At 43.6% G+C, this 25,586-nt stretch overlaps 1 protein-coding gene across 2 annotated transcripts in view; it reads left to right on the top strand.

The window, feature by feature from the left end:
- SEL1L3 (SEL1L family member 3) overlaps positions 1-25,586 on the top strand; it is a 97,402-nt gene that overhangs the window by 7,014 nt on the left and 64,802 nt on the right. For both annotated transcript variants that reach the window (XR_010942952.1, XM_067735668.1), the window contains exons 2-6: positions 5,137-5,707; positions 15,931-16,057; positions 17,696-17,817; positions 18,171-18,286; positions 21,419-21,477. Coding sequence is in view for 1 of the 2 variants with exons in the window: in XM_067735668.1 (XP_067591769.1) it covers positions 5,137-5,707; positions 15,931-16,057; positions 17,696-17,817; positions 18,171-18,286; positions 21,419-21,477 (995 nt within the window). In the remaining variant the exon portion in view is untranslated. The remainder of the gene's footprint in view (positions 1-5,136; positions 5,708-15,930; positions 16,058-17,695; positions 17,818-18,170; positions 18,287-21,418; positions 21,478-25,586) is intronic.

The following is a 25,586-nucleotide window of genomic DNA, read 5'->3' as shown; positions in this document are numbered from 1 at the left end:
TGAGGCTGGTTGAAAAACAGAGGAGTGCCAACCCCCATCCCCCCACCCGCCCCAAAGAACTTGTGAATGTCAGGAAAGTTTGGTGGCGACTCAAGATTGGATCGAGTGCTTTGGTTTATATGCAGGTGCCCCCAGCGCTGTGGGGCGATTGATCTGAGTTGGGCCACCGAGGCACCTGGCAGAAATGCCCACGCCTGGTACTTATTTCAGCAAAAAACCCTTAGCCAAACTCTACAATGTGCCGAGCTCTATCTTACAAGCCGGGGACGTAACAATGAACAAGACGTGGACTCTGACTTTATAATTTCTAAACAAAGGAACGTTTGGGTGATTTTTAGCTTATGTTAATGCAACCTGGCATGTGAAAATACCTATGAAGGTTGGACACGTGTTATGCCCGTAGCTGAAACTCTTCAAGTTAATTGCTTTATTTTCCTGACAGGAAATAGCTCATAACACACACATAACTTGAGCCAGGAAATCAGCTTCAGCTTAATCAATATTTAGAATGTGATGTGTCTCTAATCGGTGTTGGTTTTGTACATAACAGAGGCAGCCACGACTCATGGCGTAGCAGCTGCCCACTGGGTCTGCTCCAACCCACGAGATGCCAGCTTCCTATGTTACATAGGTGCCCACGAGAAGGAAGATTGCAAAACCTTCCTGAGGGATTTAGACCATGCTCCTCAAATCACATACAGTAACTCTGAGGTCCTCTTTGGGGCTGGCATACCCCCATCATATTAAGAACATTGCCCTATCCCTGAAGTTGCTCTTCTCTTGTTCCCCAGCTGTCACTAATGTTTCTCTCACTTCTTTAAACATCTATTTCAGTCCATGAAATTCTCGTTGTTGTTGTTGTTGTTTTTTGGCTGCACCAAGTGGCTTGCAGGATCTTAGTTCCCCCACCAGGGATGGAATCTGTGCTCCCTGCAGTGGAAGCGCGGAGTCTTAACCACTGGACCGCCAGGGAAGACCCGTCAGACCATGAAATTTGACCTCTTTTCCTAGCCTAGCTCCAACTTCTCATCCTACTTAGATCTTTATTGAAAGAAACATTAGCAAGGTGTCAACATACCCATGAGGGACCCTTGGCAAAATAGCAAATCAAGCCCCATCAACCACATGTATAGGAAATGATGCCTGATTGGGTTATTCATCTTATTTCTCCTATGTGATCATTCCTTTAAAAAGTATATCTTTTGTCACTCCGTGTTCTTTAAAACTGTAGCACTTTAAGTGGTCTTCTAATTCAGCTGATTATTATATGATCTCGTCATCTTTCCAAATGGCTATAATTCAAAATAATGACGAGAACACATTTTCATAAAAATGACAAAATAACTAATATCTAATGATACAAAAACTCTATCTAGAATAAAAGCTCGATAGTCTGTAACAGTGATCTGCAAACTACGGCCCCCGGGCCAATCCGGCCAGCTACATTTTTCTGTAAACAAGGTTGCACTGGACCACAGCCATGCTCACTGGCTTATGTGTTGTCAATGTCTGCTTTCTTGATACCACACTAGATGGACATCAGCAGCTGAAAAACCCCAAATAATTACCATCTGGCCCTTTTTTACAGGAAAAGTCTCTGACCTCAGATCTAGAATAGCGCCATTGGATAGAAATATGTGAGCCACGAATTCGAGCCACATATGTAATTTCACATTTTCTAGTAGCCACCCTAAACAAGTAAACAGAAACGGGTAAAATTAATTTTAGTAATGCATTTTATTGAACTCACTGTATCTTAATCTTATCATTTCAACATGTAATCAGTATAAAAATTATTAATGAGATTTTTTTAATCCTTTTTTGTGTTCAGTCTTTGAAATCCATTGTACCTTTTACACTTACAGCACATCTCGGGTTAAGTGCTTAGCATGACTTGTGGCCACCATATCGGATAGCATACATCTAGGACCCGTCAACCTGGAATTTACTTTTAGTTGAGACTCTGAAGCCAGTGAAAACAAAATGATCTTCATATGAGTATATGGAGATTTCCTTAAAAACAGAATTTCAGGGGCTTCCCTGGTGGCGCAGTGGTTGAGAGTCCGCCTGCCGATGCAGGGGACACAGGTTCGTGCCCCGGTCCGGGAGGATCCCACATGCCGCGGAGCGGCTGGGCCCGTGAGCCATGGCCGCTGGGCCTGCGCGTCCGGAGCCTGTGCTCCGCAACGGTAGAGGCCGCAACAGTGAGAGGCCCACGTACCGCAAAAAAAAAAACAAAAAAAAACCCAGAATTTCAGGAGAAGGTGCTGGAGAGCCTACACTGTCAGGTGTCCCGTACCTTCTTCATTCTCATCTGTCATCACCCATCTCCACAATGATGAGCCTGGGGTCTGGAAATCTGTGGGTCACCAAGCAAAAGTGAAACTATATTTAGCATGATGCTGTGCTTATTAACGTGGAAAAGTGGGCTGGGGCATTTTTAGCAATAAGATGTAAATGAATTAACTGCACTTTCCAATGAAATTTAAGGAAACCAGACAACTCTGTTTGAAAGAGGTTTTCACTGGAGTTCCTAGCATCAGCAATAAAAATGTGATTAAAAAAAATTGAAGTGGGAGAACGGGGCCTGGGTGGGGTATTAAGGTATACATGAAAAGAACAAGGAAGAGGTTTTAAGTCATTCTTTGAGAAGGGACACAATGTGATATTTAATATACCACAGCATATCCTGGACTCTGTTCCCTATTGTCTCACTAAATAAGCAAATGTCTCCTTCCGGGGAGCTGAGAAAGGGAAGCCTTGGGGGCTTTTGGACTGAGGCGCGCAGGTCACCCATGGGCACCACTCTGGTCCAGCTCCCATCAGCACCAGCAGTCTCTGGCTTCGGCTAAATGCTGCTATGGGCTTAATAGCTCGATTTGAATCTTGAGGAGGCGGCCACGTCTCGGCACATCTGGCCAAATGAGTAAACCATCGCTTGTGGACAAATGCTGGCTGTATCTCTCTTCATATGAAAGCAGAATCAGCCTGGAGTTCCCAGGCAGCCATGGAACGGCAAATCTTTGGTTTCATGGTGTGTGCTGTGGGGTGGAGAATGTCGGAGTGGGCATGAGGAAAAGGAGCCAGGCTTCCGGGCCGGCCTCTGCTAAGCCCGCAGCTGCAGGATGTCGGAGAACATCCCCTCGGGGTTGCCATGTCCTTGTCTGAAAACCGGGGTGGGCTGGCTTATCACCAAGGGCTTGTGACCCTCATATTCCCATGTCCTTTTGTGTCTTTATTTACAAACCTTCTGTCCTCTGGCCAAACCCGGCTGCTTGCTAGACCCCCAGGACAGCCGCCTGTCCCTCCTTTCATGTCTCTACTTAAGCTGTTCACACCACTTGCAGTGTCCTCCCTTTGCCTCTCTACCTAAAGAACTTCTCTTCATCCATCGAAGCCCAATTGAAATGCCATTTCCTCCATAAAGCCTTTCCCAGAGCCCCCGTCAGAATTACTGTCATTTGGTGCTGTGTTCCCTTAGGGTTTGCATTTAGTTTGACTGGAGTGCAGGCCATGTTCTGCCAAGTGTCTGCTATTTGTAAATATGATTCTCTGATTCCAGACTTCGAATGTTACTCACCTTTGCCCCTCCTACAGCCCTAAGCCAGAATTGAAGAAAGAGGTCCCTATTTCTTCCTTCTTTGGAGAAGACCACAGTGACCTTTTTCTTTAAACTTGTGGTTAAAATATTCATAGCATAACATTTATCACTTTAGCCATTTTTTTTTTTTTTTTTTTTTGCGGTACGCGGGCCTCTCACTGTTGTGGCCTCTCCCGTTGCGGAGCACAGGCTCCGGACGCTCAGGCTCAGCGGCCATGGCTCATGGGCCTAGCCGCTCTGCGGCATGTGGGATCTTCCCGGACCGGGGCACGAACCCGTGTCCCCTGCATTGGCAGGCGGACTCTCGACCACTGCGCCACCAGGGAAGCCCTCCACCTTTTAACTATAATGAATAATGCTGCTGTGAACCTGGTGTAAGTCTGTGAACATATCTCTTCCAAGCCCTGCTTTCAACTTAGATATAGACCCAGAAGTGGAATTGCTGGGTCATATGACAATTCTGTGCTTAATTTTTTAGGAACTGCAGTACTGCCTTCCACAGTGGCTGCACCATTTTACATTCCCAGCAGCGATACACAAGGGTTCCAAATTTCTCTGCATCCTCTCTAACACTTGTGGTTTTCTTTTTTTAAAAAAATAGTAGCCATTCTAATGGGTGTAAATTGGTGCAAAGTAACCTTTTTGCTATTGTGTTATGGATGTCTAAATCTCAAAGTCACATTTAGAACAGCTCTTAGCATCCATCCATCCGTGCCTCATGATCAAAACATTGCCTTAATTTCAGGACCAAACTTTCCAGATTTCTTCTGGAAGGAAAGTCCACACTGAGAGGCCTTCATCATCTAAAGAGCTAGATAACTAACACAACATTGTAAATCAACTATACTTCAATATAAAATAAAAATTAAAAAATGAAGAACTACATAAATAAACCTGCAGCTGAAATCTCTCTTGGCACCTGCGGCGCCATCCATGGTGAAAGAATCAGACAACACAGTTTGTGGTCCAAGCCTGCCTGTGTGTGATTTGGAGCAATAGAAACCTCTTGCTGGCCCATTCATCATGCATGCTTGTCCTAGCTCAGAACTTATGGAGAAAAAGCGCCCCAGCTGGCATCCCTGATATGTGTTCTCTCCGGTGCACTTTGAACTCTTCTCCCCTCCTTTGATTTGGGTGCATTTGACCACCGTTTGAAGTCAGGACAATAGTTTGGAAATGTCTGGAGCTGGATTGCCTCTTTTTCACTTTAAGGCACGTTCACTGCTCCTGGATTTGTCGTGAACTAGCTCCATCATTTGGAAACCAACTCTGGAATGTTTGCCACGTAGATTTGAAAGTCCCATCTTGATGAGCAGATGCTACTGAGTCTGGAGAGAGAGTTTAATGTGGCCTAATCTTCATTTGTGTGTATGTTGGTTTTTCTCCAATTATTCGGTAGTGCTTTCGACATCTTTTATCTTCCACTTTCATTGCATTATGTAAATGGATATTTTTTTCTTCCAGGAAAACAATGATTCACTTATCTGTTAATATGATCATTTTTAAGCTTTCTCTACCTTTTTTTTTCTTTTCAGAATTTTGTACCATCTTTGGGTAGGCAGACTTCCCTGACGACGTCGGTGATACCCAGAGCTGAGCAGAGCGTGGCTTACGAAGACTTTATTTATTTCACTGTCTTTGAAGGAAATGTTCGCAACGTTTCTGAAGTCTCGGTGGAGTATTTATGCTCTCAGCCTTGCGTTGTCAATTTGGAAGCAGTGGTTTCATCTGAGTTCAGAAGTAGCATTCCCGTGTACAAAAAAAGGTGGAAGAATGAGAAACATCTTCACACCAGCAGGACACAAATAGTACATGTGAAATTTCCAAGCATCATGGTTTATAGAGATGATTATTTCATCAGACACTCCATTTCGGTATCTGTGGTGATACTACGCGCCTGGATTACTCACCGATATAGCGGTGGAGACTTGAATGTTAAATGGGAGGAAAACTTGCTACATGCTGTAGCGAAGAATTATACCCTGCTGAAGACCATCCCACCTTTTGAACGCCCTTTCAAAGATCATCAGGTGTGCCTTGAGTGGAACATGGGTTATATTTGGAACCTTCGAGCAAACAAGATTCCCCAGTGTCCTCTCGAGAATGGTAGGTCGTTTGCCTTGCTAGGAACCTAATTCTCATTTTTTTTCCAGACAGCTTGGCTCATAAGAGGAGGGCAGGGGAAAATTCTTGTATTAGTGGTGGGGGACAAAGCAAATGAAATCTGTAATTTTGGACTTTGGGGACAAAAGAGGAAAAGTGAAAAGGTGTTGAGAAGAGACAGAGGAGCGGAGAATAGGATTGAACAGGGAGTTGAGAGAGGGACAAAGAGCCATGGAATGGGTACCTTGAGAGGCTTGATCTGCTTTACGTTGGAAAGGAGCTTTAGTGCCACTGAAACGAGGATGAGGAGAATCTTCCTCCCCGTCTCCCTCACAAATCCCACATGTGTCAGTTTTTGTGCAGCGTTGGCTTTTCAGCCAAGCCTACCCGGGTTCAACTCCTGGCTCTGCCGCTTTCTGCCAGTGTAACTTGCAGAGTCTCAGTTTTCTCATCTGTAAAATGGGGGTAATAAATAACAATTCCCTCAGGGCAGTATTGTGAGAATTCAATGAAATGTGCTCAGCACAGTAATCAGCACTCAGTAAAAATTAGTAGCCATAGTGATGATAGAATGCAAACTCTGTATTTTATCCTAAACGTCACAGGGTCACAGCCACCGAAGGATCAATAGAGGAGGCTCCCGTGCCCTTTCTCGGCCTCTCTGAAGCACTGGGGTTGGAGCTCTCTGGCTGCGTGCATTTAGAAGAAGGGGCTGAAGTTCTCTCCATTGTTGCACAGGCACCTTGCTGTATGGAAGCTGAGCGCCTGCCAGCTCCTCTGCATATCCTGCAACGGGAAGCTTATGCAGCCATGCTCCCAGGCACCCGCCTGGAGTCGGGCAGTGTTTCCTAAAGTGGGAGCCTAAGACCGCCTGCAACACAATCACCAGGGCTCTTGTTGCAAATGCAGATTTCTGGTCCTCATCTATTTCCTGCTAAGCCAGGATCTGTGAGGCGAAGGGCCCTAGAATCCACATTTTAAATACATTCCCATGACTCTGATGCACCTTAAAGCTTGAGAACCTCTAGAGCAGGGATAGAGCTGGTGGGACTTTGAGTTGCAGAGGCTGGACCCCCAGGCAGGCTTGGTGGGTGGAGGAAATCCACAGGCCTGTGACAGCAGACCCAGGGACGTGCCTGACACCTCTTAGTCTCCAAGAGGAATGGTTTGGAGCAAGGTGACTTCAGGACACAGTGAGAACACTGGCAGTGAGTATTTCCTGGGGCTACCCCCAAACACCCCTGCATATAATGAAAACCGAAAGGGCCAGAGCCCACTTGCTGTAGAGCCAACACATTTGGCATTAAAAACAAAACAAAACAGAACAAAACCTCTTTATTTTGAAATAATTAGAGATTTGTAAGAAGTTGTAAAAATGGGAGAGAGTCCCCTGTATCCTTCCCCCAGCTTCCCCTAATTGTGACATCTTCCATAACTACAGTACAATGTCAAAACCAGGAAACTGACGTTGATCTAATACTCTTAACTAGACTTGCAGACCTTATTCAGCTTACCCCGGTTTTTACGTGCATTTTTGTGTGTGCGTAGTTCTAGACAATTTCATCCTACATTTTATCTTAATAGCCCTCTTCTGTGTCTGGCTTATGTTTGTGCAGTGCTTTAAATACAGAAATATCTAGAAGAAGTAGACAAATTCCCTTTCTGTGTGTGTGTCTGCACATTGGGGGTAGGGTGGGGTGGGCAGTTAAGCCTCTGAAATCGTCGAGCTGCGTGCGTTTTGATGATCCGTGTGCCTCCCTCTTCCAGGCAGAACCCTATGCTAGTATCCGTCTGGAATGCCTTCCACAGGGGTATCTGATTCGTTAAGGAGAAGGAAGCATGGGGCACACGCAGCCACAGTTTTGCTTTGCCTCCGATTGATTTTGTCAGGGCTTAATGATTCCATTTCATGTTTGGCAAATCACATATTTCTCATTGAAGAATGACGGAATAGCAAGCTGGAAGTTTTCAAATGAAGTCATTTACGAACCGGTTGAGTACTTAGGGCTCCTGAACGTACCCTTAAACTGTGAAACGGCTTTTCTTTTCTTTTGTTGTTCCTTCCCCTAGTCACAGGGCTCAGGAACAGCACAGAGGGATTTTTTTCTCCCAGCCTCCTTCAGACCATTACTTTTGAGGTGAGAACCAGTCTAATAACGCAGAGGAAAACCTTTTCTAAGAGTCAAAGTCACTGGAAATAGGTGTGGGGAGCTTCCTCCACCCTCAAAACCAACTGTTTGTATGGCTAAGAAAAGGCGAGCACTTCCTCTCCCTCTCTTAAAAAGACAAATCAAAAGAGTGTCTGCAGCAGCCCTGTCAAAGTGTCCACGACCTTTGTTCTTGTTATTGTCTGCACGATGGAAGGGGGCCAGGCCTCTGGCTTGTTCCCAGCAGGGGCTTCTTTTTTCGGCTCTTGAAGAACAAGAGTCTAGTGGAAATAACAAGGTGGCATCAGGGCGCCACGGGGGAGCTTTCAGGCCTGGCCTTGTCACAGTCTGCAGCCAGCCCTGGTGTGGGGTGGAGGGAGACGTTTTCTGTGTCAGGTGCCTGATGTCATACAGGAGGTCTGCGTCTGAACTAAGTACCCCCCGACTTGCTTGCCTTTTCTTTTTTTCTTTATAAAGAGAGAGCCCAGTCCCCACGCACCGATGTTCTGTGAGTGTGGTCGCAGTGCCCCTCCATCAAAGCCTTAGCTTCGGCTCCCAGGGCCTGAGCTGTGCGCGCCCAGACACTCTGCAGCTTACCTCCTGGGCTGGGACTGTGCCAGGCCGGGCCGGTGGGCTGATTGTTGGTGGAGGTGCAGCCGGCTTCTGTCCCGCCCCGCTGAGTAAACCTACCTCAGATCAGAAGCCGGCAGCCTTTCAGGACACGTGTGTGCCAAGGCTCGGCCACGTGCCCTTCTGATGCACCTGTTCCTGCTGCATCCTGGGCGTGTGGGCCATTGGCGGCTAGGTCCACCCTGCCTGAGGCCACTTATTGTCCATTCCCTTGGGGGAGGGCACCGGCCATCAGCTGCTGCCCCTCACCAGCCACACGTGTGCCTGACTCACCCAGAGAAAGAAATCAACCACACAGGCCGGTAGCTCTAGGGGCGCACCTGGACTTGACGTCCTATTTTGACAGGTCAGCTAGCCCTGCTGCCTCTATCTTCGGCCCGTCACTGCATATTCAGTTGCTTCTCACCAGTGTTTGCTGTCATCCTAGTCTAAGCCACCATTGTCCCTGTCTGGACTCCGTCCGTAGGCTGCAAATGGCCTCCCCACTTGCCCTGGTTCCTCACATGGCAGCCGGTGCAAGCAGCTCACCGCACCCCCTGCAGGCGGCTCCTCCCATCACACCAGGAAAAGTCAGCCATGTCCCTTAGCGTGGCCTGTGGAATCTGTCCCTGTCCCCTTGCTGGCCTCATCTCCTGCCACGCTCACCCTTGCCCACCTGTCCCAGCCACGCAGACCTGCTTGCTTCTCCCTTGATGTACCAAGTTCGCTCCCATTTTCGGACATCTGCATTACTGTCCCCTCCGCCTAAGATGCTGCTCCCCCGGATCACTACATGGCTTGCTTTCTTATCTCATTCCTACCTCTACACAAATGTCATCTCATCCGGGACAGCTTCCTTGACCACCTTATCTAAGGCGGCAGCCCCACCCCTGCTACTCCCGTCCCATCGATATCCACCTTTTATTTCCTTCACAGCCTTGGCACCGCTGGACCTTGTAATTAAATATATGTAATGGCTTATTTGCCTGTTGAGTGTCTCCATACTAGAACACAGGCTCCATAAGTCCCGCTTTGTCTGGTTCCAGTGCGACGCCCTGCACACAGCAGGCTCGCGGTGACTGTTTGTTGATTGAGTGATGAATGCTGTCAGCCAAGGGGCAAGGACCCTTTCTCTCTTAGCTGATGTGTGACCATCACACTGTGACAGCACCCTCACACGGCTACGTAGGGAGCATGTGGGGCTGGGCGGCAGCCCCGAGCCTCCCCTAGGGCCAGCACACTCTGAGGTTTCTCCGGTGGAGCCCATTTGGGCTGAGCTGGTTAAAGCTGCAGTGAAAAAAAAAAAAAAAGCTGCAGTGATTCTCCTTTGCAACCACACATGAGCTCACCTGCACCCTGCACATGCCCTCTAGTTTGAGTCTGTCCTCTCCCACCCCTATACCTCGGCTAAAGAAGCTTCTTTTACAGGCAGCTGCCTTCCCTGGCTGCCCCCCAACACTCCCCCACCCCCAGTGCCGTCTTTCATGTCTTCCTGGCAAAATCATACTCATATTTCAGTAGCCAGCTCAAATTTTCCCTCCTTCCCCCAAAGCACTTTTCTTTTCTATTGATTCCCACATCAGAAATTAACTTTCTACCCTCCAGCCTCCCCTTGTTCTCTGTTGGTACACATCACCCCCTTAGGATGTGTATCATGTTCAATTCAATAAAGATTGATTGAACACCTATCACGTACCAATTTCTTTACTAAGTCTGGAGGCTCAAAGATGCAGACACGGTCCCTCTCTTTAAGGTGGTTTTACAGGAAGTAAACACAGCTACCAATCATAACAGCTACTTTCCCTTACTGAGCACTCGCTATGTGCCAGGAACTGGGCTAAGTGCTTTGTGCGAGTATCTAATTTAACCCGCCCAGTGCTCTACTGTCGTTATTTACAGAGGAGGAAACTGACTCAGAGAGGTAGAGTAATTTGTCTAAGGTCACACAGCTAATAATGGAGCTAGGACTTGAACCCAGGTCGTTTGGTTCCCAAACACCATGCTTAACCATTAAGCTATACTGCCAGATGACATCATGAAGCTATTCACTTATTTAAGTCACTTATTCATTGAAAAAAGTTACCGAGCAGTCTACGTGTTAGGCCCTTTGCTAGGGTTCTTCACAGAGGAAGTGCCGTTTGAACAGAAACTTGAAGGATGAGTAGAGTTTTCACTGTCAGAAAAGGAATAAAAGAAAGGCATCCAGGCAGAAGGGAAAAAAAGAGGAGGCAACGCAGACTGATGGGGGAGTGGGGACGAGCCTACATCCCTTGGTGTGAGGGATGGCAAATGAGTTTCATCTTGCACGCCAGCTCAGAGCGATGGGAGTGGCTACCTAGAGCACAGTGCTGAGAGGGATTCTGAGGCCGAGCCTGTGCTTAGTGAGAAAGGGTGTCATGTGGATTGATTACCAATGTCTGCCACAGGTGAAGCGTGGAGTAGCAGCCCTGGAGCTATTATTTGTTCAGGTAGAGTCTCAAGTGTGAGATAGGCAATTCAGGATATAAGACTGGGAAGGCAGGTTGGGGCCGCACTTTGGAGGTTCTTAAATGCCGGGGTCAGGTGCAGTAAGCATTCTGTCCTAATTCTACCTATATGAACATTTTTCTGACCTTCCCTCTTAAGTCAGAAACTGGGGAACCTGGAAGTTTCCTTCTTCTCCACTCTCTTTTCACTAACAATTCATTCTCATTTTCAGGTCCAATAGATTGGAAGTGGAATTTCTTATAACAAAATTCCTTTACAACAAAATCATAGACTGAGTCACATTTTGGAGACAGACTTTACGTGTCTCTGTGAAAATATCAGCTTATTCAGTGAGACAATTCAAGTTAATGACATGATAATACTTTCTGTAACTATAAGAACTACATATTTGATACTTCTGGGAAAAAAAGACACAGTTCTTTCTTTCCCCCAGTTAATCACTGTAGACTGGATTTTTCAGGAATAGTGCTAATGAGTACCTAGCATCTGCATTGCCCTTTATGATTTCTGAACCACTTTTCCGATGCAGAATGTCTCATTTAACCCTTAGTAGCCCCAGGGAAGGACAGTATTCTCATTCTCTCCTTACAGAGGGGAACACTGAGGCTCAGGGAATTTGTTAATGGACTCCCAGTTCTCTATTTTTTCAACTTTGCTAAGCCACCTCTCTGAAATATGCTAATACAGTCCTAACCCAGGTTCTAAATTAGAAGGAATACACTTTTTTATAAGTCGAATTTTCACTGACATGGATCACCCTGTTTTCCTCACCCACTGCACTTTGCCTCTTTGAAGTGGATTGAACCACCACAGCGCCCAGCGCGGGGAGACCTCTGCATGAGGCTGGCTCCTCCCCGCTTGCATGGAGATGCTCAGAGATGTTGTTCTCTTCCCTTGTAGCCAAAAAAGTAATACAGGTACCTGGTGGAAAGTTCAGAGAGCATAAAAGGGTTTGGGGGAAGAGTAAATTCCCACCCACCCTATTCTTTTGGTCCTATTTCTAGAAGCAAACTCAATAACACTAGTTTCTGTGTCTGCTTCCAGAAATGTTCTCTGCCCATATAAGCATTAGATTGATAACCCCTTCTCTTCATACACACGTTGGAGGATACTATAGACTCGGCCCTGCGCTCATTAACAATATGGCAGAGATTTTTCTATGTCAGTACTTGCTACACGACTCCATTCTTTTCAATAGCTCCTTAGCATTGCGTTGCCTGACACTCCATAATTGATTTACCCTGTCCCCTGCTGATGGTCATGCAGGTCATTTCTAGTCTTTTAACATTAACAAGGTTTCTCCAAGCATCCTTGTACATGTATCTTTGTACACACAAATAAATATTTTTGGAGGATAAATTACTGGGAGTGGAATTTATTTACTCTTAAGACTCCTAGTATTGAGTATGTTACAGACTTCCTTAGGCACTCACTTCACTGCCTAGTATCCTTTGGGGTGGTAGTTCTGACCTAAATCATACTTGCTAGAAGGTAGAGTTTTTGCTCTCAGGCTTTGGCTTTGAGGAAAATAAAACTCCTGATCGCTGCTGCCTGTTTAGTATCCTGCATTTGGAAAGCAGATTGAGTTATCGACATTCTAACTTTACTTCTCTGGGTGGGAATATCTTAGCTTCTTTTCCTCCAGGTTCCCCTTACAAACTTTTAGCCACAGTTATTCCTTGCCTCAAGACTATCTCTAACTTCCCCACTAAGGGACTGAGGGTCTCAGCTGCATCATTGTGATGTATTTGAAGCTCATCCTGAATAGGGCTTTGTTATGTAGAAACGGGCCCTTCCCCAGAGCAGGTGTCCTGTCGGGGCTCTGATCACTATGCTGAACTGGAGAATGGGCTGTGTAAGCCCCCCAGCCACTCCACTCAGGATGATACTCAAAATACTTAACAAACAGTATGAGCTGGGGGCCCCAGTCAAGCTCCCCCGGGCGCTGGCCCTGGTGCTGAAACAGGGTGGTGCTGGAGATCCTTGCTGAGCCAGGTTCTACTCTGAAGGAGAAGCCAGGGTGGGTGGGTAGTGGGTGGGGGCTTTGGAGGTTCAAGGCAACACCAGTCATCTAACCAATACACTGACATGTTTCAGTACTTTAACAGCTAGTACAGCCGCTCAGGGGCATGCCAGCTGAACACCAGTCCTAGCTCTCTCTGTGAGGACTTGTGAGACGTGATGTGGTTTAATAAAAAGCTCATTGTTTTGCAGTGGCAGACCAGGTTTGAGTCATACAACCTTATTAGTTATACAACCTTCAACAAGACACTAACCCTTTTCTTGTCGCCAAATGAAGGAGTTTGCACCACGTTATATCTAATGCCTCTTTTTGCTTTGAATCTGAGGAAATAAAACAAGCAAAATGACCAAGGGGATAGGTTCCAAACCTGAACTGTTTTCCTGGCATTCTGTGTTTACGTCATAATGATGCCTTTTCCGTACCTAACTTCCTCGTTCAAGATTAGCCAAAGAAATGGATCTGGGGGAAGGACCTGAAAAAAGAGAGACTTAATTTTTGGCTTGGGCAGCATGGGGCACATTATAAAATTATGGAACGTGTTGGGTGAAAGACAGGTTCAAATTCTGACTTGGCCACAACTATGTTCATTTGATCATTCATCCATTCATTCATTCACTCCCTGAATATTTATGGAGTCTCTATCAAGTGTTGGCCAGTATTCTGGCTCTGAGGATGGAATAATGAATGAAGTAAAGTGCATGCTCTCTTGGAGCTTACATTCTATGTAAGTGAGCCATTTAACCTGTTTGGGCCCAAGTTCTGGACTTAAGTGTTCCTACCTGTAAATTCTTTAATGGGGCATGGCACTGGTACTGTTACTCCCCATTCTTGTGCCTATGACAGCCATCACTAATCAGTTATAGCACTCCAAGCAGCCAATCAGTTACTAGAAAATGTTATCCCGGGCTAGATGAATTCTAAAGTCCTTCCCTGCACCAGAATTTCATTCATATTGGTTATTTCTAATGAAATGGAAAGACAATATTATACTGAGGGAAAATTGTAATAGAACTCCAAATCAAAGAACTATTAAAGCTACTGATTTTACAAGAGAACCACCATCACTTTGGTTTAGTTGAATACAAAAGATATGTGTTTATAAAAATTATTTTAGATCTTTGCGTCTTAGATTTTCCCTCCATAGTCTTTTGCTGCAAGTTCTCCTATTCAGCCAGCTTTTCTTTGATCACTGGTTAAAGGAATGGCTCATCAACATTCACTTTTAACTCCCTTCACTTTAGAAACCTCCATTATGAAGCCTCCTTTTACTGGAGTCAGGTTGGGCAGAATCAAATCCTGTTCATTTTGATAAATGTTTCTACTATACACTAGATAACTCAACAGCAATCACTAGCAGAAGGCTTCCCAGGGGGCTAACATGACCGTCTGGTCTCTTACGTTCCACTCAACATGGTGGAAGCCAACCAAGGTTGGCTGATATCAACCTTTTGGTGAATTTTTTCCTTGGATTCTGAAGACACCCTTGCAGTATTTCCATTTCTAATCCCCTCTCTCCACTCCCATAACTAACCAGCAAGTCCGGTGTGCGCAAATTGAGCTCAAGTTGCAAAGAAATAAGCTTTGAAGTATTTTTGTTGGAATTGATAACTCCACCCTTTTGGATTTCCAAATGCATCTCTGAGACTTTGAAAACATTGCTCTTATGATTTCCAAGTTGTAATGAACCAGAGGTACCTCTTTATGTAATAAAACATTTTTCCCCGTTGAGGAATGAGAGCTGGGGTGCCCAATATCCCAGGCTGAGGCTCCTGTAATTTCTTCCAATATTGGCATTCGGTAACTTGCGCAGAAGTCAACTCTAGGAAGCCCAGGAAAATAGATTATTTCCACCATTTAATTATGGATATTTAAACCAAGGAACATTTTAAGAAAGAGAAAAGTGATCTTTATTTCTAGGTTGTATTGGTGAATTTTTTTCTTTGAAGGGGGGTGGGGTATTGGAAATTAAAAACTCCGTATTAGCGTTGTAGGTATTAAATATAGATGAAATAACTCAGTTTTCCCTTTCAGATTTGTTACGGATGCTCCTCTTCTCTAGAACCACAGAATTCTCACACATTTGCAAAATAAAGTGGAAGCCTCCCTAGTTTTAAGGTGTATGGTTAGTAATATTTGCATAGGGTAACATGTTGAGGTTATGTGGAAAGTCTGCACGGATGAAAAAAAAAAAAACTGTGCAATTTTAAGTGCATAGATTCTGAAACCAGACTGCTCGAGTTTGAGTCCCAGCTCCACCTCTTATTATTCAACCTTCTCTAAGGCTCAGTTTAAAGAGGGACAATAAAAGAATCCATCTCATAAATTGTGAAATTAAGCAAGATTATTCCTGAAATGTGCTTAGCATGTTGCCTGGCATATTCTAAGTGTTAAATAAATGTTAGTATTTTAGCAGCTGTGCATCTATTTCCTCATCTATAGACGGGGGATAATAATGAGGATTAAATGAATTTATGTATAAATATATATGCATATATTTTTATACAGTAGTGTGGACCATAGTGAATGCTACTGAAGTGTTAACTGTTGTTATTATTACATAAATTCAAAACACTTTTCTTAGCATTAGAAGTGCAGGATGTAAGATGGTTAAGCACACAGACCCTGAGCTGGAAACTTGAAATTTCGCTCTACTACTTATTAGCTCTGTTACCTTAGGCAAGTAATTTTACCTCTCTATACCTCGGGCTTTTCATCTGTAGAATGGGACTAAGAAAGAATCTCCTTTATAGGGTTGTTATGAACACAAATTGAGATAGCTCTGTAAAGTGCTTCTCAGGTGGCTGGCGTATATTCAGTGTGCAATAAATGTTTGCTAATATTTTCAGACTCTTCATTTAAATGTTTGATGGGAGCTAGGCAGTGGGTTCCAGGAAGAATGTGATGTTGGAAGCAGTGTTTTTCTGGAAATAATTAAAAGGTAGCCATCTTGCTGTTTACAGATGTGGTCACCCTCCTGGGCTTTCTCTTTGCCTCCAGTGGAGAAAACACAGGCATTGTGAAGAAGTTCCCGAGATTTCGGAATCGAGAGCTAGAGGCCACCCGACGCCAGCGGATAGATTACCCAGTGTAAGAAGAGGCCGGTGATGGGGGCCGGTGGGGCGGTAGTACTCTTTTTATCTGAGGACCAGAGCAGGCTAGCGGAGCCAGTTAGGAAGATCTACCTTTGTAATATGCTTTGGAAAAATGATGAGATCTACATAGCTTAGGTAGAATTTGTGGACCTGAGAACCTCAAAGCATTCTGAAATTATTCTTGTACTTGGCAATCAATCCTCGCTTGACCTTGTACGTTGGCCCTGGGAATGACCCAAGTAGGTGAGTCAGATGTTGGAGCCTGAGGCTTTGCAAGGTGTCAGGTGCAGCCAGCCACAGCCCTGGCAGATTGCAGCCTTCACGTTGCCTTTTCTGTCTTGGAAGATTGGATGAGCTGCTTGAAATCTCACAACTTCTGATCTCCTCCACTGATTTCAGCAAAACCCAGATATATTTTTTTCCTTCTGCTGAATTGAAGATGCTGAAAATTGTTCGTGGTTTACCTCAGACTGGATGGATTCAGCAGAGTGATTTAATTCTTCCCATGCTGCTGGCTGTAGAAAGATCTTGAGTCACTTTACTAAGCGTATGTTCTTGCTACGCTTCCTTGTAATAACTTATCTTCATGAGCTTTTGCTCAGCTGGGTGGGTCAGGAGGGAGCTGTGTGGTACCATCTGTTTGTATATCTTACCACCGATTTGAAGGCCCGTTTATAAAGCCCAGAATATTCTAAAGGTCTTGTTGGGATGAGTCCCCAAAGAACCTGGGGCCGCTGCCACTTTAACCCGAACTGTGAATTGGTTACTGGGGTAATGGAGAGCATTCTCTGTACAGGTTTTGACCTTGATTCATGTTTCACATGCAAAATGCATTACTCCCAGCTTATCTTTGAACTGCTGGTCACTAGCACAACGTGTGGCATCTAGCAAATGTTCTGACAGCAAATATTTGCTGAATGATTGGTGGATCACATAGCTTGGCTAAATGTGTCCTAGTTAAGTTGACCACTGTTATTTTATCCTCACTCCACAAATCACAGATGGACAATATTTTTTCAACTAAAATAGCCCTAGTCCAGAAATGGAACAATGAGAGTAGTTGTTCCACATTGGTCAGCCAGAACTGTGATACTGAATAACCTAATATGGGCATTAAAATTGTATCTGTGTGTCCTGATTAGCATATAGTGATGCCATTTGCAAATTATGGCATTTTTCTGCCTTAGAGCTTTTATCTTTGAAAGAAACAAAATTGCTCAAAAGGCCCTAATTATGTTTTTTTTTAAATCATTGAAATTAGAACAGCTTCTTATCAAGTCACCTCTTATTAAAATCCAGATTTTTATTCTGTGTCTGGCTTTATAAGCCTTAATCAAGGATTCAAATGGTGGGCCTGTGCGAAGCTCAGAAAGACACAGGAAGGGTTTTTGGCGCAAGGTACAATGTCTGCTAGTTTTGCGCAACGACGCTTAACTCCTGTCTTTTGCAGTTACTGTAACTACCTCCTTTGTCTCAAAAATCAAGCTTTGCAAGCTGATCTCCCATGATGAACACGAAGGCAAATTCATCCCTTCATTGGAAAGAAAGCAATTTACTCCGTCATTGTTAACTGTAATTACCTGCTCTTGCATGATATCAGTCTGCAGAATTTTTTTTCTCCTCACTCTTATAGGTTTACTGTTTCACTGTGGCTTTATTTACTCCATTATTGCAAGGCCAATCTCTGTGGGATTCTGTATTTTGTTGATTCTAACGAGATGTACGGCACGCCTTCTGTATTTCTTACTGAAGAGGGTAAGTATGAAACAGAACCTTTAGAACGATAGTGTAACTTTCTTATGCTCTGTCTACTGGCAGATACGTCTGTCTAGAATAAGGAATGTTGTCAACGTGGCAATTCAATGAGAATGATGGTTTCCAAATATGGGATTCAAGTTAAACTTGTTTTCTGGAAGATTAAAACAAACATATACAGATGAATGCACATATGTGTTTTGTTTGTTTTGCTTTGCTTTGCTTTTATTTAAAGGAAGAAGGAATGTGATCTAGTCTTATAGCTTTTTAGGACAGTCGTCGAAAAGATATAGCCACTTCATTCACTCCTAAGTATTTTCTGTCGTTTTCACAAGCTTTCATTTTCCTTTTAGGCCACTTGCATATTCAAATGCATCTTGTCAAAGGAGAAGACCTTGCTGTAAAAACGAAATTCACCATACCCTTGAAGGAGTGGTTTCGCCTGGATATCTCTTTTAATGGTGGCCAGGTACTGAAAGCTCGCTCCACCGTGATTCATATCAACATCATCACTTAACTTTAAGCATTGCTGTAAAGTCAGGGAGCTAGGAAACCTGCAAAAACAAATTTGTGGTATCTGATAAACTTTTACAACCATAACACTTTCTAAATCAAATTTTTATCGTTGGAAATTTAAATCATAAGAATTCTATCCCATTTAATTAACTTTTAAAGTGCTTCTTTCGACTCTATTGTGAATGAGTAAAGAATATAGCCAGCTACATAACCACAGTTATCTGAGCAATTGAAGCCTTTTCTCCTAGCGAGATAGACTTTGGGGAGATAAATGTTAAGACAGTCTTGGCCATATTTATATAGTGTTATCAGATCTACAACTTTTTTACAGGAAATGGATTGGTTAGTTCAGCCAAGAAATGGTTTGACTGTTTTGGGCAGTTAAAACAATTGCTTATGCTTGGCATTAAACCGACAAATGAGAACCAACAAACCTAAGTGATGATTCCGGTGAGATGGAGGTCCTTTAACTACTTTGTACTATAAGACACTGCACATAATAGCTTCAAGCTTTCATAACGCAGATTTTATGGATTATGGCACCAGCAATGTGGATGTTTGAGAGCTTGGCTTCTGGCGGTAACTCTTGGAGGAAGATTCCTGCAGCCACTAATGCATTGTGTATGATAGAAAAACTCTCTGGCATGACACATGTTCTGTGATCATTGTTAATTAGTGACATAGTGACATTGCCATAATTGGAGATAATTCCATTTCTTCATATATACGATGTCAGGATGCTACTTTCTTCTGGTTACTTTATTTTCTCATCAGCTTTTCTTATTGATGTGTAACTTCCGATAACAAAACTGGAAAAGACTTTTTGCTTGTCTTGTGTATTAGATAATACACAGACTTCCCTTGGCGGTCAGGTCTATCACATTTCCTTTTTCTGAAGAGAAAAGAAATCAAGTCAGTCCTTGTAGCTTTCCTGAGGAGAGTCTGTAAGATGTTAGCTGGAAATTTTTGTATGTTTGTTTCCTTAATGCTGTTAGGTGACATCGCTGTGGTCCATGTTTTAGCTTCTCATTTGCATGAGGATTATGGTGGCATAGCTTTCTCTTAAGGTCAGCTCAGTACCACGTGTCACTTAGGTATCAAATCATGAGAGCAAATCACAGATCTTATTTTGCACCAGCTGTATACAAGGCACTGTGCTCAAGGAGCTTACAGACTATTTATGGAAGTCGTATTAAGCAGGTGAGGGGTGTCATAAGGCGAGCTTAATTGCCAAATGGTTCGTATTGATTCACGGAAGAGAGACCGCACTTCACCCTGGGGTGCTCAGGGGAGGTTTCATAAAGAAGGTTCCTACGAATGGGCAGAGTTTAAATGGAGAAGCAAGGAGGGGGTACTTTAGCACATCACTGGAGGTTGGCAGATAAACCAGTTTGGAGTAGAAATTCGCTGCCTATAGAACGCTAATAGAAGAAAAAAATGTCTTTAGGGCAAGAATGTGGAGAATCTTGAATATCATGGAATTTAAATTTCTAGTTGCAAGGCAGCACAGCATCATCGAAGCTTTCGGAGCAGAAGAGTAAATCAAAGTAGTTCTTTAATTAAAGAGATGAATTTAATGGCAGAGTACATGATCGGGTAAAACAGGAGAGAAGAATTAGGAAGACCAGATGCAGTGGAAAGAAAAAAGAAGTAGATTTTTTTTAGTAAGCTTTTGCCATTTGCCCTTTCGTCTTTCCATCCCATCTGGTCTCTCTGATCACATAGGTTCCAGAATCGTACTTATTGTTTTTCTACACAAAATCCAGCTCTGTGGTGAGACTACTATATTCATTGCTTTGACTAAATGGACACATTGGCTTAAAGTAAATGGTTGGTTTACAGAAACAACTGGTCTGAGTCATTTTCTTCGCTGAACCAACATGCTCTATATGGCTGAATTGGGTTGGATTTTATGGGTTACCTTTTCTTTCATAGACATGGTGTTAGAGCCACATCTTTGACAATCTAATTAAGTCAGAATGTGTTTTCTGAACACTTGCTCTGCGCTAGCACTGGGGGGAATAAAGGGAGCCCCTTAACCCCAGGGGCTTATGTTGTAGTCCCAGACACGAGAAGAATACACGGCAGCTAACAACATTTGCGACGAAAACATTGTCACCATTGAAATGACAGCGACAGTTCTCAGTGCTGAGGGAGAGAGGTTGGAAAGCCACAGTGCATGAAGAACATTCATCTCCTGTCTTGTTTTTCCCCCTAAGGCTCTCCTGGAATCAGAGACAAATTCCAAGAACTCCTTGTAGTATCTTACGCATTTCCTTGTCTTTTTATGCAACAAGCTTTCAAGCACGAATACACCAAATGAACCTTTGGCTGGTAGTGGAAGTGTCTACAGCCCACTGGGGAAAACTGCATTATAGATATTTTTATCACATTAAGTCATTTGGAGGGACTTTCCTGGTGGACCAGTGGTTAAGACTCGGAACTTCCACTGCAGGGGGCATGGGTTCGATCCCTGGTCGGGAACTAAGATTCCGCATGCCGTACAGTGTGGCCAAAAAAATTCTTTTAAATAAATAAATAAAAATAAAATGACCGAAATACTTCTTTAAAAAAAAGTCAGGACTTCCCTTGTGATGCAGTGGTTAAGAATCCTCCTGCCAATGCCAGGGACACGGGTTCGAGCCCTGGTCCAGGAAGATCCCACATGCCACGGAGCAACTAAGCCCGTGCTCCACAACTACTGAGCCTGCACTCTAGAGCCCACGTGCTACAACTACTGAGCCCCCGTGCCACAACTACTGAAGCCCGCACGCCTAGAGCCCATGCTCCACAACAAGAGAAACCACTGTTCGCCGCAACTAGATAAAGCCCACTCAGCAATGAAGACCCAACTCAGCCCAAAATAAATAAATAAATTTATTTTTTAAAAAGTCATTTGGAGAAATTAAGTGTCTTAAGTCTCGAAATATACACAGGGCTAGTAAACTGCTCCTTTTATTTTTTGCAGAAACTGATCAGGTGAAAGACTATGAAGCCTATTTTACGAGTAACTCATATCCAGGACTGTATTTATGATGTGGGGTCTTGAGGCATAACTGATCCTTGTGTATCTCTCCCAACATAGATAGTAGTAACCACCAGCACTGGACAGGATTTGAAAGACTACCATAATCAGACCATTAGGTAAGTGTGATTTTTCTTTTGATTCAAAATTTGCTGGATGAGGGTTAAGGAACCTTCATATATTAGCCCTCAACCCTGAAGTTATTCCCACCTTGTCTGATTCAGTTTTTTCAAGCATGGACTGTGGCTAATCTTTGTACTATTTTTTTCCTTTTTAAGTGTACAAAAACTCTCCATGTGTTCCCCACAACCCTTTTTTTTTTTTCCAAGCAAGAGAAACTAGTTCTCTCTCCAGATCTCACTGTAAATTCTTCCTTTCATGACACTTTATAATTTGTTTTCTTTGAAAATTATCATCTACAAAGGATTTGGAAAAACAAAAGTATTAATGTTGCTTATTGAGAGGGTTTGGTAAGTTTGGCCTAGTATAAAACATAAAAGGAGACAGCCTTCATATTTATGTGTATAACGTAAATTTGAAATGTATGCAACTATTGATATTGGTATAACTTTTCAATCTTATATAACGATTCCCTACAAGAGTTACAGAAACTGAGAATTGGGTCTTTTTCCTCATTTGTCCTATATTTTTAATTTGCTTCTACATCCCTGTTTAAGAGTGGGTCACATAGTGTCAGAACCATGGGGCATGAGCTCTCCTTTAGGAACTCGGGATATCTCACCATAGCTAGATTTTATATATATCTCAATATATATAATGTCTATGTCTATGTGCAAATTCAAATGCTTAAGAATAAGTAAAGAACAGAAACAAAAATTAGCAGCTTCCTATGTATAATTTAAAAAAATATATCAGGGGACTTCCCTGGCAGTCCAGTGGTTAGGACTCCACACATCCAGTGCGGGGGGCACGGGATCAATTCCTGGTCGGGGAACTAAGACCCCGCATGCTGCACGGTGCGGCCCCAAACAAAAAAGTATAAAAAAAAAATGTATCAGGACTGTTGGGCACTTTGGCTGGGGGATGGGGGGGAGGTTCATTCCTTCATCCTTTAGTCATTTCACTACGCTTAGCCAAACACCGTCTCTCCAAGCAGGCTCCGTTCACTCAGTCTCCACACAGTCCCGATTTTCTTGGAAACCAATTATTAAAGAAAGGAAAGCAAAGAGGGGTGATGACAGCAGAGTAGGGGACATACGCCCTACTTTTTTTTTTCCCCACCATTTCTGTTTACATTGAAGTCAAACAATTTCTTTTAGGCTCTGGGCACATAGAACAATTCTTATTTTCATGACTGGATTAAAGGATTAGAGTCATAGCGAAAGGCGAAAGCAGTGTTGTTCCTTAGCCTGCAAAGAGAAAGTCAGGGGGTGACTTGATAGCTATATTGAAGCACGGAGGCTGAGGCCTTAGAAGTCTTAAGCGCACCAGGTGGATTTAGACCAGTGAGGAAGAATTCAACAGATACGCGTTTTGTTATATAACCAGCGGCCATGGGATCTTCTATGAGGAGTTTGAGGATAGGAAAGGCCTGGGAGTTTGCTTTGGAGAAACAGCGGATGTGTGGCCCCTTTAGAAATCTCTTCGAGTGCCCTGTTCTGCCCCAGAAATTAAGGGTTTGCATTTCAGGATGTGAGGTCTAAAATAATACCTGCCCTTTCTCCCCTGACACCCACATGCAACCTCAGACACTTTGGACAACCAATTGAATTTCATAAGCTTTTTTTTCATTTTCTATGTAAGGGCTTCCTTTCCTCTTAGATCCCAGAAATGTAGATGCTGACATGAGCGGCGTGAATCACGTAAGATCCAGGGCTGGGAATGGGTGAGGCAAGGGAGGCACCTTCTGCATAAAATGTAAGGAGACACCAACACAACTTAGTCATTCTGTTAGTTTGCCAAGGCTGCTGGAACACAGTACCGCAAACTGAGTGACTTAAACAACAGAAATATATTGCCTCGCAGTTCTAGAGGCTAGAGGTCCAAGAGCAAGGTGTCAGCAGAGCTATGCTCCCTCTGGAGGCTCTAGGGAAAGATCTGTTCTAAGCTTCTCTCCAGCTTCTAATAGTTGGCTTGTGGCAGCATAATGCCAAACTTCACGTGGCATTTTCCCTGCGTGAGTGTCTGTCTTTGTCCAAATTTCCCCTTTTTATAAGGATACCAGTCATATTGGATTAAGGGCCCACCCTATTCCAGTATGATCTCATCGTAACTAATTATATCAGCAATGACCCTATATCCAAATAAGGTCACATTCTGAGGTACTGGGGGTTCAGACTTACACATATGAATTTGGGGGAGGACACAGTTCAGCTCATAACGATAGTCATGATAAATAACATTTAATACAGTATTTTTAAAAATCAAGATTAATGTAAAGTATCCATGATGAACAAAATTGCAAAATTTTAAGTAAAGATGGAGTCAGTATGATCCTTAAGATTCCAGAATTCAGGACTGATTTTCAGGCACATACCAATTCAACAACCTGGCGAAGGCTTTGAAATGATTCCTTACCTGGTAATACGAGCAGTCCCCAGGCGCAAGACTTCCTCTTACCACTGTCTCAGCTGCCCTTCCTGGGACCCCCTCCATCAATAGAACAACTAAAGAATTAATGTTGGGCCCACCTGGGATTCCAGTGGTTAGCTATTAGGAATCTCAATCACCAGAGAGATTTCAGAATGGGCCAAGGTAGTAAACTAAACGTCAAATATTGTAGATGGTTATAGGTGTTCCAAGGAAAGCCTCTTAATCTTCCTTTTTATTTGTTCTTGTAAAATAAACATAATGATAGCTGTTATCCCGCAAAAGTGGTGTACGAAGATCAGTAATTAAGCGCTCAGAAGTTCAGTGCTGCACCGCATGAAAGGCTGCAGTAACAACTGCAGACTTGTCTAGTGTCGAATTCATTCATCTGTCCATCCGTCCATCCATCCAGTATATATTCATTCACCCAACACATTTACCACATGCCTGACACAGTGCTGGACTCTGGGAATAAAACGATGAAAAACAAGAATACAGTCCATCCCTGCCTTCATGGAACTAAAAAATCTAGTGGGGGGAAGAAAGATCTTAAACAAATACATTCACAAATAAATTTAAAATTACAGATTGTGATGAATGCAGGGAAGGAAATAAATAGGTTGGCTTGAGGGGATCCCAAAGGAACCAGAATTTAGACCAGGCCCTGAGGAAGTGACGCTTAAGATGAGATTACTTTAAGGGGTGGGAGGGACCGCTGTTTTGAGGCTTTAAATTCCCCTGCTGAAGAACCCAGGAGCAGGGACTTTCCTGGCGGTCCAGGGGTTAAGACTCCGTGCTTCCACTGCAGGGGGCCCGGGTTTGGTTCCTGGTCAGGGAACTAAGATCCCACATGTCCCTGCCATGTGGTGTGGCCAAAAAAAAAAGAACCCATGAGCCAAAACTGTTCCCTAATTCTGAGTGAGGCCTAGTTAAAGACAGAGGCAGGCAATCCTTCCCCGCTGCTGGGTCCTCCACAGTAATAAACCGGGGCACTCTCCCACATCCAGATAAGAGTAAAGATAGTTTGCCAGCTTGTCTGAGGCTTGCGGAAGGGACCGGCTTGGGCTTTTGAACTGTCTAGCTCAGCTCTCATGTCAGCAAAATTGATGACCATCAGACAACGCACAGTGCAAGGAATCCCTTGCAGTCTTGGTGCAGCCACTGAGAATTTTAGAGGAGAAAAATGTGGAGGCGCTGATGTGGAGGGAGACTGAGCTGGAGAGATGTTAGTTGTATTATAATGACGATAAACAATTGCAATCTAGTACCATAGGGACCAAGTAATTTATTGATTAGTTGAGAATTCAGTTAAAGCAAAGTGTGTAAATATTTTATTTTAATTTAAAATATGGAAATGTACATTAATTTGCCAATCTAGCTAGCTAGAGCCTTGCCTTTGAGTATGGGTCTACTGATTGGAGTTCCCTGTGATCTTTCTTGCATAAACGGTACCCAATTTCTGTTTCTCCCAAATGAAAAGAAAACAAAGACACCGGTGAAACTATCAGAGCCCCAAATCCATCTAGATTTCTTCAGTTTCTTTTTCCAGCTGTCCTAATTCCACAATAATTTTTTTAGTAACCATTCTTTACTGAGTCTACCGAAAATATTCAACTTAATTTTTAAAGAATGAACATCTCTTCTCCATCCCTATTTTATTGGATCACATAAGATTGAA

The sequence above is a fragment of the Pseudorca crassidens genome, chromosome 4, assembly GCF_039906515.1.
Source record: "Pseudorca crassidens isolate mPseCra1 chromosome 4, mPseCra1.hap1, whole genome shotgun sequence".
In the NCBI taxonomy this organism is placed as follows: domain Eukaryota; kingdom Metazoa; phylum Chordata; class Mammalia; order Artiodactyla; family Delphinidae; genus Pseudorca; species Pseudorca crassidens.
Note: the sequence above shows the minus strand (reverse complement) of the source record. Positions and strands in the feature narration are given on the sequence as shown.